This window comes from Rhinopithecus roxellana, chromosome 4, assembly GCF_007565055.1.
Source record: "Rhinopithecus roxellana isolate Shanxi Qingling chromosome 4, ASM756505v1, whole genome shotgun sequence".
Classification (NCBI taxonomy): domain Eukaryota; kingdom Metazoa; phylum Chordata; class Mammalia; order Primates; family Cercopithecidae; genus Rhinopithecus; species Rhinopithecus roxellana.
This window is the reverse complement of record NC_044552.1, coordinates 126,747,459-126,762,094: the sequence shown is the minus strand read 5'-3', so window position 1 is coordinate 126,762,094 and position 14,636 is coordinate 126,747,459. Positions and strand designations below refer to the sequence as shown.

At 38.1% G+C, this 14,636-nt stretch overlaps 1 protein-coding gene across 4 annotated transcripts in view; it reads right to left on the bottom strand.

Annotated features, from left to right (window-relative positions):
- The window catches only part of ARHGAP18 (Rho GTPase activating protein 18), a 177,264-nt gene that overhangs the window by 137,775 nt on the left and 24,853 nt on the right, over positions 1-14,636 (bottom strand). For 2 of the 4 annotated variants that reach the window (XM_030928933.1, XM_010354713.2), the window contains exon 1: positions 1,055-1,261. The exons of 1 other annotated variant lie outside the window; for it this stretch is intronic. In XM_030928933.1, the coding sequence (XP_030784793.1) occupies positions 1,055-1,167 (113 nt within the window). In that variant the 5' untranslated portion in view covers positions 1,168-1,261. Of the gene's footprint in view, positions 1-1,054; positions 1,262-14,636 lie in introns of those variants that run through there. One more of the 4 variants, XM_010354711.2, reaches the window with a different exon arrangement.

Genomic DNA, 14,636 nt, shown 5'->3' with positions numbered 1-14,636 from the left:
TGGGAATCTAACACCAAGTATTACAGCCATTCCTTTGATTTTTCTCCCTCCCTCATATTTGGGGATTTTAAAACAAATGAAAGGCAGCATTATTTCAGCTTAAGGCACAGGCATAAGTCACATAAGAACAAAGAAGGTTTTATTATCACATTAAGCATTGAGGAGGAAATGTGCTTACTGATAACTAATTTAGTGTTCTAGGCTATTAGGTTAGTATTTGCTTCTTGCAATCTTCTAGGCCAATATTTATGATTTATATCTTGAAAGAGGTAAAAATGTTCAGCTAGTGAGAAGGTCATTAAGGAGAGAAAGAAAAAAAAAAAGCTCTTAGAAAACAGAACAAGAACAAAGTACACAGACAGGGAGAAAGGTACCCTTTGTGCCTCAGTGGTCTATAGAACACTTGCCCTCTCTGCCTAAAAAGTGATTTAACATTAACCACATTTCACTCCAGCAGCAGAGTGCTATCTCCTGACAAAAACTCCTTTTTGAAAGCCTGGGGGAAAAAAAAATCCACATACACAAAAGAATGTGAAACATATTGCCACAGGCCAGTGTCTTGGGCTTTTTGCCTAAGAGATTTGCTTTCAGCAAAGAGAGGGGGGAAAAAACACTCTAACAACAACAGCTTGTACAGTACAGTGAACAGCCTCCCTGCTTTTTGGCAGACTTTCCCAGCGAACAGTTCCAGTGGCAGTGCCTTCAGCTCATTCAAGAATTCCATTTCATAGGAAAGGAAGTGTTTCAGATACACCTATTTGATCCTCCAGCATGTGCAAATGCACCTGCTAAACACCTAGTCTGACAGCCCATACAGTCCTCTCCCCAGTTCCTTCTTGTCCGTCTTCACCAGTAATCATATGGGTTATTTCACACTTGGACTAGGTGAGATGAAAAGTACATAAAAATCACGCCAAACGTTGCTACTGCTGCTGCATGAGCTTAGGTTCGACGTGCAGATGGAATTCCCTTCTCCCCACGCCAACGTCCCTGTCACTTTTTCCCTGGAGCAGGTAAGAGGGTTTGGTTTTGTTTTCAGCTTCCAAAGGCTTACCTCGAGGTGGCTTCCTCCCCTCCCTTTGCATGGCTGTCCCCCACGGCCTGGTCCTTGCCGCTGGGGTGGTAGGCTGTTAGCACCACTCCCTGGGAACTGGAGAGCCAGTTCATGGTGAGAGAAGGGGCATAATTTCTGCGATCCTGACACAGAGAAGGGGAAAGAAGTTCCTGTCTCGCCTGGCAACTCGCTCATTAGCATTGGCCAGCTCCTCCCCGCAGGCTGGTGATTCGCACGGGGAGGGGCGGGGTCTGTCCAGGGAAGGGCTTCCTGCCTCTCCAATTAGAAGCTGCAACTCACAGCATTGTTTAAACTCTGGGCAATTGCACTCCGGGCGGCTTTGGTTAAAGGAGGCGAAGGGTGGAAGCGACGGGTTGCACCTACCCCCAAGTTAGTCTGATGAGATTAAACTGCCAGAACGTATATTCAACTCAAAACTGTAACTACATGCCGTCTTGCTTAGGAAGCCATGAGTTACTACCGAGCCTTTTTTTCCCCCTCCCCAATTCCTCTATCTGATAATTTCTGCTACTTAATGTAACATGAGTTAAAGGCATTTCTTAATCCCTTCATGTTCAGCGTTAAAATTAGCCACAGTAAAAAACAACGAACCTGCGGCAAAACTGTGCAATCCAGACGACGAGAAAGGCTTGATCCTTGTGCCCAGTTGAAAATGCCCTCATAAAAATTATTGTGTGTCCTGGAATGTCGTCTTCTTTCACATAAAGCCAATCTCAAATACACATCTTATCAAAATATTTTTCAGTACCAAAAAGGGATAGACCTACCAATACTCTGTTAAGTGTTATTGCTGAGAACAAAAGAAGTCCCTGCCATTTGTTGAGCACCTACTATATGCCAAGCTCTCATGGACGGGTGTTTCACATGTATTATCTCATTCCATTCAATTCTCTCTCTCTCACACACACACACACACACCCTACAAGATAGGTATCACTATCATCTGTGTTATACATAACACAAGGATAGTAAGGCTGAGGGACGAGTTAAGTAACTTCACTAAGATAACACAGTTGCTAGTGCCAGAATTCTAGGCTACATTCCTTTTTTTTTTTTTTTTAATCACCAGTATGCTGTTCTTTGTTTTGCAGATTAAGAAACAAGTTCAAAAGTTACCATAAACACAAAAGACAACTCTGTTCTTTCTCTCCATACCCTCTCCAAAAAAACAAAAAATCACATTTTTAGTTTGTTTTTGAATCAGGGTCTCATTCTGTCACCCAGGCTGGAGTACAGCGGTGATCATAACTCACTGCAGCCTCAACCTCCCAGGGTCAAGAAATCCTCCAGCCTCAGCCTCCCGAATAGCTAGGACCACAGGCATGCACTTCCACGCCCAGCTAATTTTTTTATGCTTTGTGGAGAGAGGGGGATCTCACTGTGTTGCCCAGGCTGGTCTTGAACTCCTGGGCTCAAGCAATCCTCTTGATTCAGGCTCTGAAAGTATTGAGATTACAGGCATGAGCCACCACACCCAGCTTCTACTCTCTTTGACATACCCAGTAGTCTGAAGTTTTTTTTAGATTTTTATGATTCATCCAACTATCTAGAATTCCCCATGAACAAGCTTTCAATTCCATCATTACATAAACTTATTGCTTATACCTTTTCATTGTTTAAAACAGTCATGAAAAATAATTTCTTCCTCCTTACATACTCTAGAAGTATCTGAAATTTATTTTTGAATCCTCTTATAATTTACAAAAGTCTTCCTTAAAAAGAATTTATATCTTCCTCCCTCCCCACTGCACAGCTGCTCAGCCTTCCCATTTCCACTTCCACAGGACTTTACTTGCTGTCTCCTTTTTATCCCCATGACCTCAACCACCTCTAGATCCTATAATGCAGTCTTAGCTCCAATCTTACAACAACCCTTTTAGCTCATCTCCTTGTCACCTCCTTTAAATTGCTTTGACATTATGATCACACCCTGGCATAGCCCTCATGATCCCTCTCCTTGCTTAAAAACCTTCATTGGCTCCCTACTGCTAAGAGAGCCAGTTCCAGGCTTTTGAGCAGATCACTGGGCATTCCTGCTACCTTATTCATACAAGTCTTTCCATCTGCTAGACACAATCTTTTCAGGTCCCACTATCACTCCTTTCTCTTCATCTGACAGCTAACTTAAATTTTATACCTACTGAGCCTTCAGTAAACACTGAATGGAGGAAAACTGAATGAATTGAAAGTATCCTTTAAAACTCTACTAAATATATATATATATATATCTACTAAATTAATATATATATCTACTAAATTTATATATATATATATATATATATATATATATATAGAGAGAGAGAGAGAGAGAGAGAGAGAGAGAGAGAGAGAGAGAGAGAGAGAGAGAGACAGACAGAGTTTTGCTCTTATTGCCCAGGCTGGAGTGCAATGGCGTGATCTTGGCTCACCACAATCTCCATCTCCCAGGTTCAAGCGATTCTCCTGCCTCAGCCTCCCGAGTAGCTGGGATTACAGGCACCTCCCAAGATGCTGGCTAATTTTGTATTTTTAGTAGACAGTGGGTTTCTCCATGTTGGTCAGGCTGGTCTTGAACTCCGGACCTCAGGTGATCCGCCAACCTCGGCCTCCCAAAGTGCTGGGATTACAGGCATGAGCCACCATGCCCAGCCAACTCTACTAAATTTTTATATTAAAATTGGTAATATTAGATAAGTGGTTCCCATGCACATACCAGTACTAACCTATGATGAAATGTTCACCAGTTCAGGCAAAACGAAAACTATAGAGAGAGGGAGGCAAAAATTAAAAGTAAATTAGAAAAAAATGTGTTTGTCTTTTTAATGTCCTTACACGGAAAAAACGTTAATACCCAGCTTATCCACCGTCACCCCGTTTTTTATGTAGCTACTCTGAAATGCAAACATATGGGAATCACTATCTTACACAATTACTGATGGCAATCACTACTTTATCGTTTGGAAATTCTTTTCTGTTCCCCTTCACCCTTTTTCCTCCCCTTATTTCCCTCTACCTCACTTTTTATTATCTTCCTTTTTTTCTATTTCTCCTTTTTCGTTTGCTATGTCTTTAGCCTGTCAATGTCATCCATGCCCATTGACAGACATGGGCTCTGCACCTCTCACGTGACAGTTTGCGATGAAGATTTTGTCCAGTCATAGCCAAAACACTTATTTAGTTATATTTTTGCCTAATTATGGTCTTTTCACTTGTTTAATAACAAATCACAATGTACAGGTTGAAATGTAATTATTTTACAAGGTCAAAATAATATTTGAGTTTGCAATAACCAGTTTTTAATTTCTGTGCAGCAGAAAACCAAATGTGATACAAATTGATTTACATAGCTTAGTACAGAAAATTTGAATCCTTCTAATTTAGCTCTCAAATGTCTGAAAATCCTCTGAGTTTCTTCTCCTTTCCTCCCAGCAAGCTCTGTTGCTACTGGTCTAAGGGTATTTCCTGTCACAGGCAGAAAACTGGTAGGACTGTGGCCTGGTGTGCATAGCCTCAGATACATGCTCAAGTAGATTAAAAATGGTTTTCAGAATTTTCCTATGTCATCAAGGAAGCAAACCTAACTACCAGTATGGTCCCTTAAAAAGCTGTTCTTTTTTGGGAGGCTGAGGTAGTGGATCACCTGAGGTCAGGAGTTCAGGACCAGCCTGGCCAATATGGGGAAACCCCGTTTCTACTTAAAAATACAAAAATTAGCCAGGTGGTGTGGTGGTGGGCACCTGTAATCCCAGCTACTCAGGAGGCTGAGACAGGAGAATTGCTTGAACCCAGGAGGCGGAGGTTGCAGTGAGCCGAGATCACACTACTACTGCACTCCAGCCTGGGTGACAGCACAAGACTCCGTCTAAAAAAAAAAAAAAGAAAAAAAAAACCTGTTCTTATTTCACACTGTAAACTGTACTAAGGTTTAGCTCACATCCATCCCTTATACCATTATCGCTCTTTTGCAGAGACAAATATTATGAAAAAAAAACACACTTTTTTACTCCTTTCCGCAACCATTTTAAACACACACTAAGAACCTCATGACCTTGAAGATGTTAATATTCCGAGATATTGAGTGCGTGCCAAACACTTTCCTGTTATGAAACATCTTACAAAGTAATTAACAACATCAAGACAGTTTAAACATTCATTTCATTCATTCTCTTTAAATGGGGTGTACTAGATGACACAGGAAGGGAAAAGGAAGCGGTAATTTATGTACTCAAGTAGGTTGTTAAAAATAGGGTGAAGATGGTACTGCAGTCTCTGACATTTGACACCCATGTTCAAAAACAATGAAAAAATTTTTCTTCAGTTCAGTGCTAGTGGTAGCAAAGAGTTTATTAGCTGGTTTTTATCTGTTGATTTAGGACCCTATTTAGTAATGTGGAATTGTATTAGAAGAATGTCATGCAATGGAATCAACATATAATTTATCAAATTTTTCCTCAATTGGTCTAGTTCTCTTAAAGAATTAACGAAGGAGAATATGTACACACAATCTCTATATGATGATGAAAATCTTCATAGAGACAAAAGCCATATGAAAATGACCTTTCAAATGGTAAAATTAAATCCAATTTTCAATATTATAACAAGAACTTGAATAAATTAATCAACTGTGAAGTTAAACTTTCACGTAGCTGGTAAAGGCTAGACGTATGAAGTAGCATTGACTAATGAAGAGGAAGGGTTCTTAACATCCCTTACCTCATGTTTTATCAGGACCTTGTAGGAATAGTTCTTACCAGCTTACAAAGTTAGCTACCTCTGTGTTAGGGTACTATAACTGAAAATTATTCCACATACAGAATCTCAAACTATTTCCTTGGGAATTACACTCATTGTTATTAATTCTGCCTCTGGAACAACAAGAAATAACCATTTTCCCTTTCTCTGGACAGCTCTAAAAATGTCTACATTATTCTCAAAGTTATTTTCTTAACTGCTCCTCCTGGGAGAAAATACTAGCCATGCTTGGGATAATTTGTAACTGCTATTGCCAGAGGTTAATTTAGGCTTTTCGGCAATCATTTAGAAAACATGTTTCTTACAAATAGTTTATTACCAATAAATAACAATAGCTAATATTGAGTCCTTACTCTTCGCTAGACATGGTACACATAGTCTATCATTTAATCATCACAACCACCACCAGGGATAGAAACTGGAATTATGCTCACTTTAGAGATGAGGAATTTGAGGTCATCTGGTCTGTAGGTGGCAGAACCAGGACATGTAAACCTGGGTTTATGTGACCTTGGAGCCTGAGCTCTGAAGCATTATAAAGGTTACAGCAGTCCTAGAGTTGGTATCATTTTATTTCTGAAAAGAATCATAAGAATAACAAAGTTAAATAATCTACAGCAAACCTAAGGTCCTTAATCAAATAGAATATTGATATAAATGCAATGCTATGGAGATTTACACTCAATTCTTTTCTGGTACTTTGAAACTTGTTTTTTATATCAAATTATTGGGGTAGTGTGGCATAATATATATACTAGTCCAAAAGGTCATCATCATTATGCCATCATATCTAAAATTGTTTCCACTGACAGAAGTGAAAAAAAGTACTCTGATCATTATGATTATGAATTTTTTTCTTAAAAAAGCAGATTAGATGTGCGGAACCCAAAGTTTATAGAATTTGTTAGCTATGGAGCCTTAGATGAGGCCTTATGCAAGAGCCAGACTCTGAAGATTCAATTTCATTTAACTTCATGAGAAATTTGCCCTTCATATCAAAACTAGCCTAAGCTGGAAATTATCCAAGAAAAAGTGCCATGCCCCTAACTTTTCTTTTGGTTTTCTCTTCATTGACAACTAGAATGGAGACATATGTTGCAAACGCTTGCAACCAGAAGTATGAAGATGAAGTATATTCTGGAGGCTAATACATACTAGAAAAGTAGAATTTTGTTTATGAATATAAGATTCGATTTTAAAAGTCTACAATTGTATCAATATTCGATTTGCCAAAAACAAAAATCCTTGTCCTGCAGTTGATTACAAAGGATGCTTATCCCCTTGTTATGTAAAAGCAGCCACTGTGAGTGGGGAAGAATAGTGAAGCTGCAGATCTAAGGAAAAGGATGAACTGATTCATGACTTGGAGAAAAAGAAAAATGGAAACCATGTTTCCTTTTTTTTTTTTTTTTAAACAGAGTCTCGCTCTGTTGCCTAGGCTGGAGTGCAGTGGTGCAATCTAGGCTCACTGCAACCTCTGCCTCTTAGGTTCAAGTGATGCTCCTGCCTCAGCCTCCCGAGTAGCTGGGACTACAGGCATGTGCCACCACGCCCGGCTAATTTTGTATTTTTAGTAGAAACAGGGTTTCGTTGTGTTGGCCAGGTTGTTCTCAAACTCCTGACCTCAGGTAATCCAGCTGCCTCAATCTCCCAAAGTGCTGGGATTACAGGCGTGAGACACTGCGCCCGGCCTTTTTTATTAATGGGGTTTATCTACTCTAAAATGAAGGCAGTTCTTCCAATGTGTTAAAGTAGTCCCTGGAGTATTCTTTTTTTTTTTTTTTAACCGAAATACTTGATAAAACTGCACAAATGTCATTACATAGTAATTTCTATATTCTGAGCCCACTGGGGAATTTTCAGTCCTAGAAATGTCATCAAAAATGGTGAAGCTTTCTGCTTCCTTTCTTGAAGGTAGAGGGGAAGAAAGGGTGAAGCAAAGTTTTTCTGGAAAACAGAAATCCTAGTACCCTACTTAGAAATGAAGCATCTTAAATGTTCACTAGTGTACGTGCTTTTCTAGTGAAGAGATTAGATTCACATATCATCATGGATCATTGCCCTCTACAAGAGCACGAATTAGTAGCAAGAACAACTATTTTAGGGCCATGTAAGTTATCAATATCATCAGAACTTGGGCCTTAATTACTAACATCTTAAAATGGGGTATTAAGAAACAATAGAAAAATGTTACTATTCTCTTTTATGACAAAGTTCATTAGTTTTCTAGAGTATGTCTAGATATACATGACTATTTCACAGAAAAGGTTTAGTTTTAAAGAGAAAAGGAAAATACACCCTCAAGATAATTTCAAAGAGGAATTTAATGGGCATGGGAGGTAGCTTATGTAATAGTAATTTTTTCTGGTCAATTGGATGATTAAATCTTTTCATTGTTAAAGACTCAGAAAATGCAGAGTTGTTTTGCACGAGCAGCCACTGTGTCAGCAGAGATTGGAAACAAACACTAGCCAAGATTTTTTTAATGCCACAATTGAATGCTGGCACAGAAAGGGACAACTTCTTAATGTCTCTGCAAGCAAAAATCTCCAGAAGGTGAATATAACTTTTTTCCAAATTTGCTTTTACTCAAACAGGAGAGTAACAATTCTTGGCCTCCTGACATGACTTCAACTCAGGGCCTTGGGAAGATTCTAGATGAGTCAGCCTCAATCTGTGTCTAGCAGAGCAAGTTACACGAATTCTTTTTTTTTGACACAGGATCTCACTCTTGTCACCAAGCTGGAGTGCAGTGGCACAATAACAGCTGATTGTAACCTTGAACTCCTGGGTTCAAGTGATCCTCTCACTTCGGCCTCCTGAATAGCTGGCACTGCAGACTTGTGCCACCACGCCCATCTAATTTTTATTTTTTTAAAGACAGGGCCTCTCCCGTTACTCAGGCTGGTCTTGAACTCCTGGGCTCAAGTGATTCTCCTGCCTCAGCCTCCCTGAGTAGCTAGGATTTCAGGCAGAAACAACCATATCCAGCAGGTTATATGAATTCTAATTTCCTCTGCTACTACAGACCTCTAGGAACCAAGGTTTTCAGGAATTATTGTTAGCAAAATGAAAGTAAAATAAATTATATATTAAAAAAATATAGCCAGGTGTAGTGGCTCACTCTTGTAATCCCAGCACTTTGGGAGGCCAAGGCAGGAGGAATGTTTGAGCTCAGGAGTTTGAGACCAGCCTGGACAACATAGCAAGACCTTGTCTCATTTTTTGTAGAGACAAGGTCTTGCTATGTTGTCCAGGTTGGTCTCAAACTCCTGAGCTCAAACATTTTACATATATAATATATATATTTGTATGCATATATTATATATAATGTATAGTATATACATTATATGCATACAAATATATACAAAATATATACTATATATAATTATATAATAGATATTTTTGTATATATATAATATACACATACAAATATATACAAAAATATATACTACATAATTATATAATATATAATACATTTTTGTATATTTTTTGTATATATTATATATATATGTATATATTATATATAATGTGTATTTTGTATTTTTAGTAGAGACAGGGTTTCGCTGTGTTGGCCAGGCTGTTCTCAAACTCCTGACCTCATGTAATCCAGCTGCCTCAATCTCCCAAAGTGCTGGGATTATATATATATTATATATTATATGTAACATATATAATACATACATACATATATAATTTCATATATTATATGTTTATTATATATAATATATATTTAATATAATATATAATATATAACATATTTACTATTATATATAAATATATAATATATATTATCTATATATACATATAATATATTAAATATATATTAATTATATATTATATGTATGTTAAAAATATTAGCCAGGCAAGGTGGCATGAACCTGTAGTCCCAGCTATTCAGGAGGCTGGGAGAAAAAGATCCCTTGAGCCCAGGAGGTCGAGGCTGCAGTGAGCCACGATCAAGCCACTGCATTCCAGCCTGGGTGACAGAGGAAGACCCTGTCTCAAAAAATAAAACTAAATAAATACATGTAGGTGTGTGTGTGTGTATATATATGTTTATATGTGTATATATTCACACACACATTATTTTGTGGAAAAATAGAATTTTATTAAAATTTATTTGGGGAAGAATTTACCTTGTTTCTTATATGACCATTATGACCATTGGGGATTTTTGTTTTCCGGAAATAATCATTTTTTGCAAATAAATGAGCTATAGGTAAACACATTTTGTACTGTATCCCCTCAATTTTAAGAAACAGATTTTAACATATTCAAAATTAGTATATACTGTAAAATCATTCAGATTATTTGTTATGGTGGCAAGACTTATTTCCCAAAAATCAATTAACTTGACTCATCTTACAATTAATAGAAAGCTAAAATGAAGAAATGATGTACTCTGTCTGCCAAATTTTGGTATACCTTACTTACCTACCTCATTGGGTATAAAGTATTTGCTTCATTGGTTATATATTCTTTATGAAAAAAAATAAATTTCTAGTAAAATAAGTAAATTGCATCTAAAATTTTAAGTATCATTCATTATATGTTTTTTTGGAGCCAAGATCCGTAAGTTTCAACTGATTTCGTGCCTTCAGAAAAGATTGAGAATCACTGTGTAGATATTACTGTAAAGGCTTTTCACCCAAATGCCCCATACCTTACTCTAATTGAGAAAGATCTCTTTATATAATATCCTAGCACCAAAATGGTTTGTGCTCCTGAAATATGCTCCGTAAATAGCTGGAAAGGTTATTTTCCCTCATTCTATTTAATAATTTGGCTAGCTGGTTTGTTACAAAGGCTCAAAGAACACAGCTATAATCACAAGGACCTTGGCCTTCTGAAATTTTAAAACAGAGAGAGTTTAAAGTATAGGGCTGAGGTTGTCCAGAGTTTATATCTAGTCCAAATACCTTTTTTCATAGAAATAGCTGCTAAGGAAACAAAGGTTAGGCAACAGCTGGTCAGGCAAATGGTTACAGTGCCAAGACTGTAAGATTTGAGGAAAACTCCATATCCTGACACCAAAACGCTTTCTTACAGTGTAAACTGCTCCTGTTCAGAGACTACCTCAACACACAGTCCTGGGCTCTATCAAAATAACTATTATAAGAACTGATGCCAAAGCCTTACGAATCACCCATAAATAACGTCTTCAAAATTTCTATTCCACCCCCCCAACACGCCCCACCAAACAAAACAACAAAAATTCAGAAGATTGTCTACACTTCAAACAGTGAAAAAAATCACATTCCACTACAGAGAGTAAAAAATATATTATTTTCCATCAATCTGTCTTCCCAGTAACTATGTTTCATCTTTGTATTTTTCTTTAAAAGTCTATAAGATAGTTTTCCTTTTCCAATAAGAAAATTACATTTTTAATACAGATATGTCACATTCCTAAGATTAGTAACAATAAACGTAATAAAATTCTGTCTAGCCATCATCCTTCTAAGCATGTCACCACATTTTATACATGCAGAGAATACCTCTCAACACTGCAGATTAGATACATTCCTAAAAAAAAAAAAAAAGGTTTAATCATAATTGGCATGAGAGTGAAGAAAAGCAGGAAGAGAGTGCCTTGGTGTGACAAAGGTAGATTATTGAAGTAGTTTTACAATTTTTTCCAGAAGGTGAATATAACCTTCTAAGTGTTTGAGTTTAAATCATACTCTGTGATGTTCTGGGAAATTTATATCACTATAAATTATCAAGCATTCAAATCAAGGCAGTAGAGCCACATTTGGGGTCACAAAAATGAGACATATATCAGAATTCTCCTTACTATGTCTGCCAGGCTCAAAAGTAATGCTTGTCTTAACCTTGCAAAGATCATCAAAATAAAACTCTGGTGGGCAAATGAATACATCAGTTGGAGAAAACAAAGTGAAATAGGCAGGGCCCTTCACAATTTCATTTCTTTCAAGAGAGACTGCCTTTACAGTATTTTGTGCAGTCTATTGGGAACATTCATGTATTGGAGGAATATAAAAAGAAATTCAGTAGAGTCACCATCAAACATTTTAAAAAGAGACTTCTTCAAAGGTTTCAGTCCAGAGCAGAAATTCTACCATCTCAGTGTGAACAAGAAGCACAAAATGATCCTGTCTGAGACTCCTCAGCTCATCCAAGAGCAGGTACCAGGCACCAGTAATGGTCTCCTCCGGTGTTTTGAGGTAGACAAGTAGACCTGCCTCCAATAAAATAATTCCCTATCAATCTACAGTTCCACCATCAAAGTCACATGTGGGGTTATATTGCAGAGTCACTGATTCACTTCAATCAAATAGTTCTAAGAGGGATAGATGAATCAGATACAACAATCCAGCCCCCAGATGTTTATATTCAGTTAGGATGGACACGTGTGTGCCTATTTATGACATCAACCATTAAATCATAAATGCAAAAATAAGTATACTCCATTGCTAAGTGGACATTTAGTTGTAAATATTTCCAAAATCTATTAAAGTTTCACAATTAAAGTAATGGGCATATGTGATTTTCCCATAAGCTTTCTGTATTAAACACTTATTATAACTAGAGAAAATGCTAGTAAACATACATCAGGTACTAACACACTATATCTTGAATTAGGGTGGGTAGAACAGGGCTTTTCATAAGGAGTGGGGACAAAAGAAGCCAAGGCTGACTGCTGACACTAGGTCAAGGTGTGTTCACAAAGTGTTGTGAAGCATGCAGGATGGGGAAGGGGAGGCAGGATAGGGAGATTCACCATAGAAATAGATAAATTTCTACCACATGTTTAGGGACATCCAGCGCTTTGCAAGTATTTCATCTATATTCCATAGCAGTGGGGAATAATCCGAGGTGACTGAGCGAGATAGCAACATCATCAGATCTACACAAAGAGAAAACACAGTGACGGCTGTGAATAAATAGCCACGGACAGGAGGAAAAGATGGCTAGGAGGTTGCCATGGTGAGCATATCAGTTAGGAGGTTGCATTGATAGGACAGCAGGGGCAGATCCATCTCTGCTTCATCATCTCCCCCAACCCATGCTACACATAGCAGGGCCAATGCAAAGACACAGTGGAGCAATAGAATCTTCAGGACCTCATAGATATGTGGAAGTGGGAATGAAAGAGGGAGTCCAAAACTATCCAATGGATTTTACCCTAGATGAATGGAGGTGTCTAACAAATGGTCAGAAGACAGACCCTGATAGTCCCCACAATAGGAAAGCCTTGGGCATACAGTTTTGAAGTGCGTGGTAGCAGACGGTAGGTGATGAAACAGTGTTGAAAACTCTGTTTTCATAATTGAGGTTTTAGATCTCTAGGCAGCCTTCCCCAAGAGAGCTAGTTGTCCAAAGGATTTTTCTTGTGTCTGTCTTATTGATGAGTGCTGCATTTACCCATTTCTCAGGGATGCTTAATTTCCACACTGGGAGCCCACATAGGTCCTTTAAACTTCAAAACTTCAGGGAAGTTTTTCATCAAGGATACAGGGTTTAAGGGCAGAGTGAGGGAGTGTGGAGAAGAAAGATCAGAAAGGTGAACTTACTAAGCATCTATCAAGTTTTAGACACTCGCTGAGCTCTTTATTTTTTCTCTCTTAATCCCCCATTTGACAACAGAGGGATGATGATACTTCAAGATGTATCAGTGACTTGGTTGCCCAAGATGGTATAGCCAGCCTTTGGTAGAGGCTGGAAGGAGGCTAGGCTCACTTGGAAGCCCAACTGCAACTTCCAGTAACAGGCACCCATATCATCATCATTTAGGTTTGAGGATTTTTTTTTTTTTTTTTTTTTTCTGAGACAGAATCTCACTCTGTCACCCAGGCTGGAGTGCAGTGGCACAATCTCAGCTCACTGCAACCTCTGCCTCCCAGGTTCAAGTGATTCTCCAACCTCAGCCTCCTGAGTAGATGGGATTATAGACATGAGCCACCATGCCTAGCTAATTTTTGTATTTTTAGTAGAGACAGGGTTTCTCCATGTTAATCAGGCTGGTCTTAAACTCCTGACCTCGTGATCCGCCCACCTCGGCCTCCCAAAGTGCTGGGATTACAGGCATGAGCCACTGTGCCCGGCCTGGATATTTGATATTACTGAAGTAAGTTTATTTCTTTGTTACTGGATCCATTTGCAGCCTAAATAAAATGTGATTACTAAATAGAAAAAAAAATTCTAAAGCTAAAAAAATTCATAGTTGAAGATTTTCCAGATAGACCATAAAAATATAAAAGGAATTCCCACAGGAACTTACCAGTGATTCCACCCTGGATGTTTAAGGCCTGAAGGTCTAATACCTAACGTCAGTTGCGCTATCACAGTATAATACTGATAACTTGCTTTGCTTTTGGGTTGACACCGTGGTCTGAGGTTTTAGTATTGATCTTTAATTTTCAATCCATCCTCATACATTTGCTCTATCCAAGCAAAAGAATAGTATGAATTGATTTAGGGATCCCAGTTTTTTTGAACATTTGGTTTATATGACCTCAAACCAATTTTCTGTGAACAATGAAAGGAGGAAAACATCTGCTCCAAAAAATGCTAGGCCAGGTGAATAATATCCTTCCCCCCTCTTCCTTTTCCTCTTCTTTAAATAGAGGCCCATCCTTGTTTACAGGATGAGGGCAAGAGGTAAAATCCTTTCCAAAAAGGATGTAGTGTATGACGTTGTTTTTAAGTTATTCTGCAAAACTGCTACATTGGCTGCCCAAGGAGATTTATTCAACATAAGTGTAGCTAAGCTCTCACCTGTATCAATAGATACCTGTGAGAGGCCTAATGGAACACTGAGGAACACAGGAAAAATCAAAGGCTCTGAGGAGATCTCTCTCTT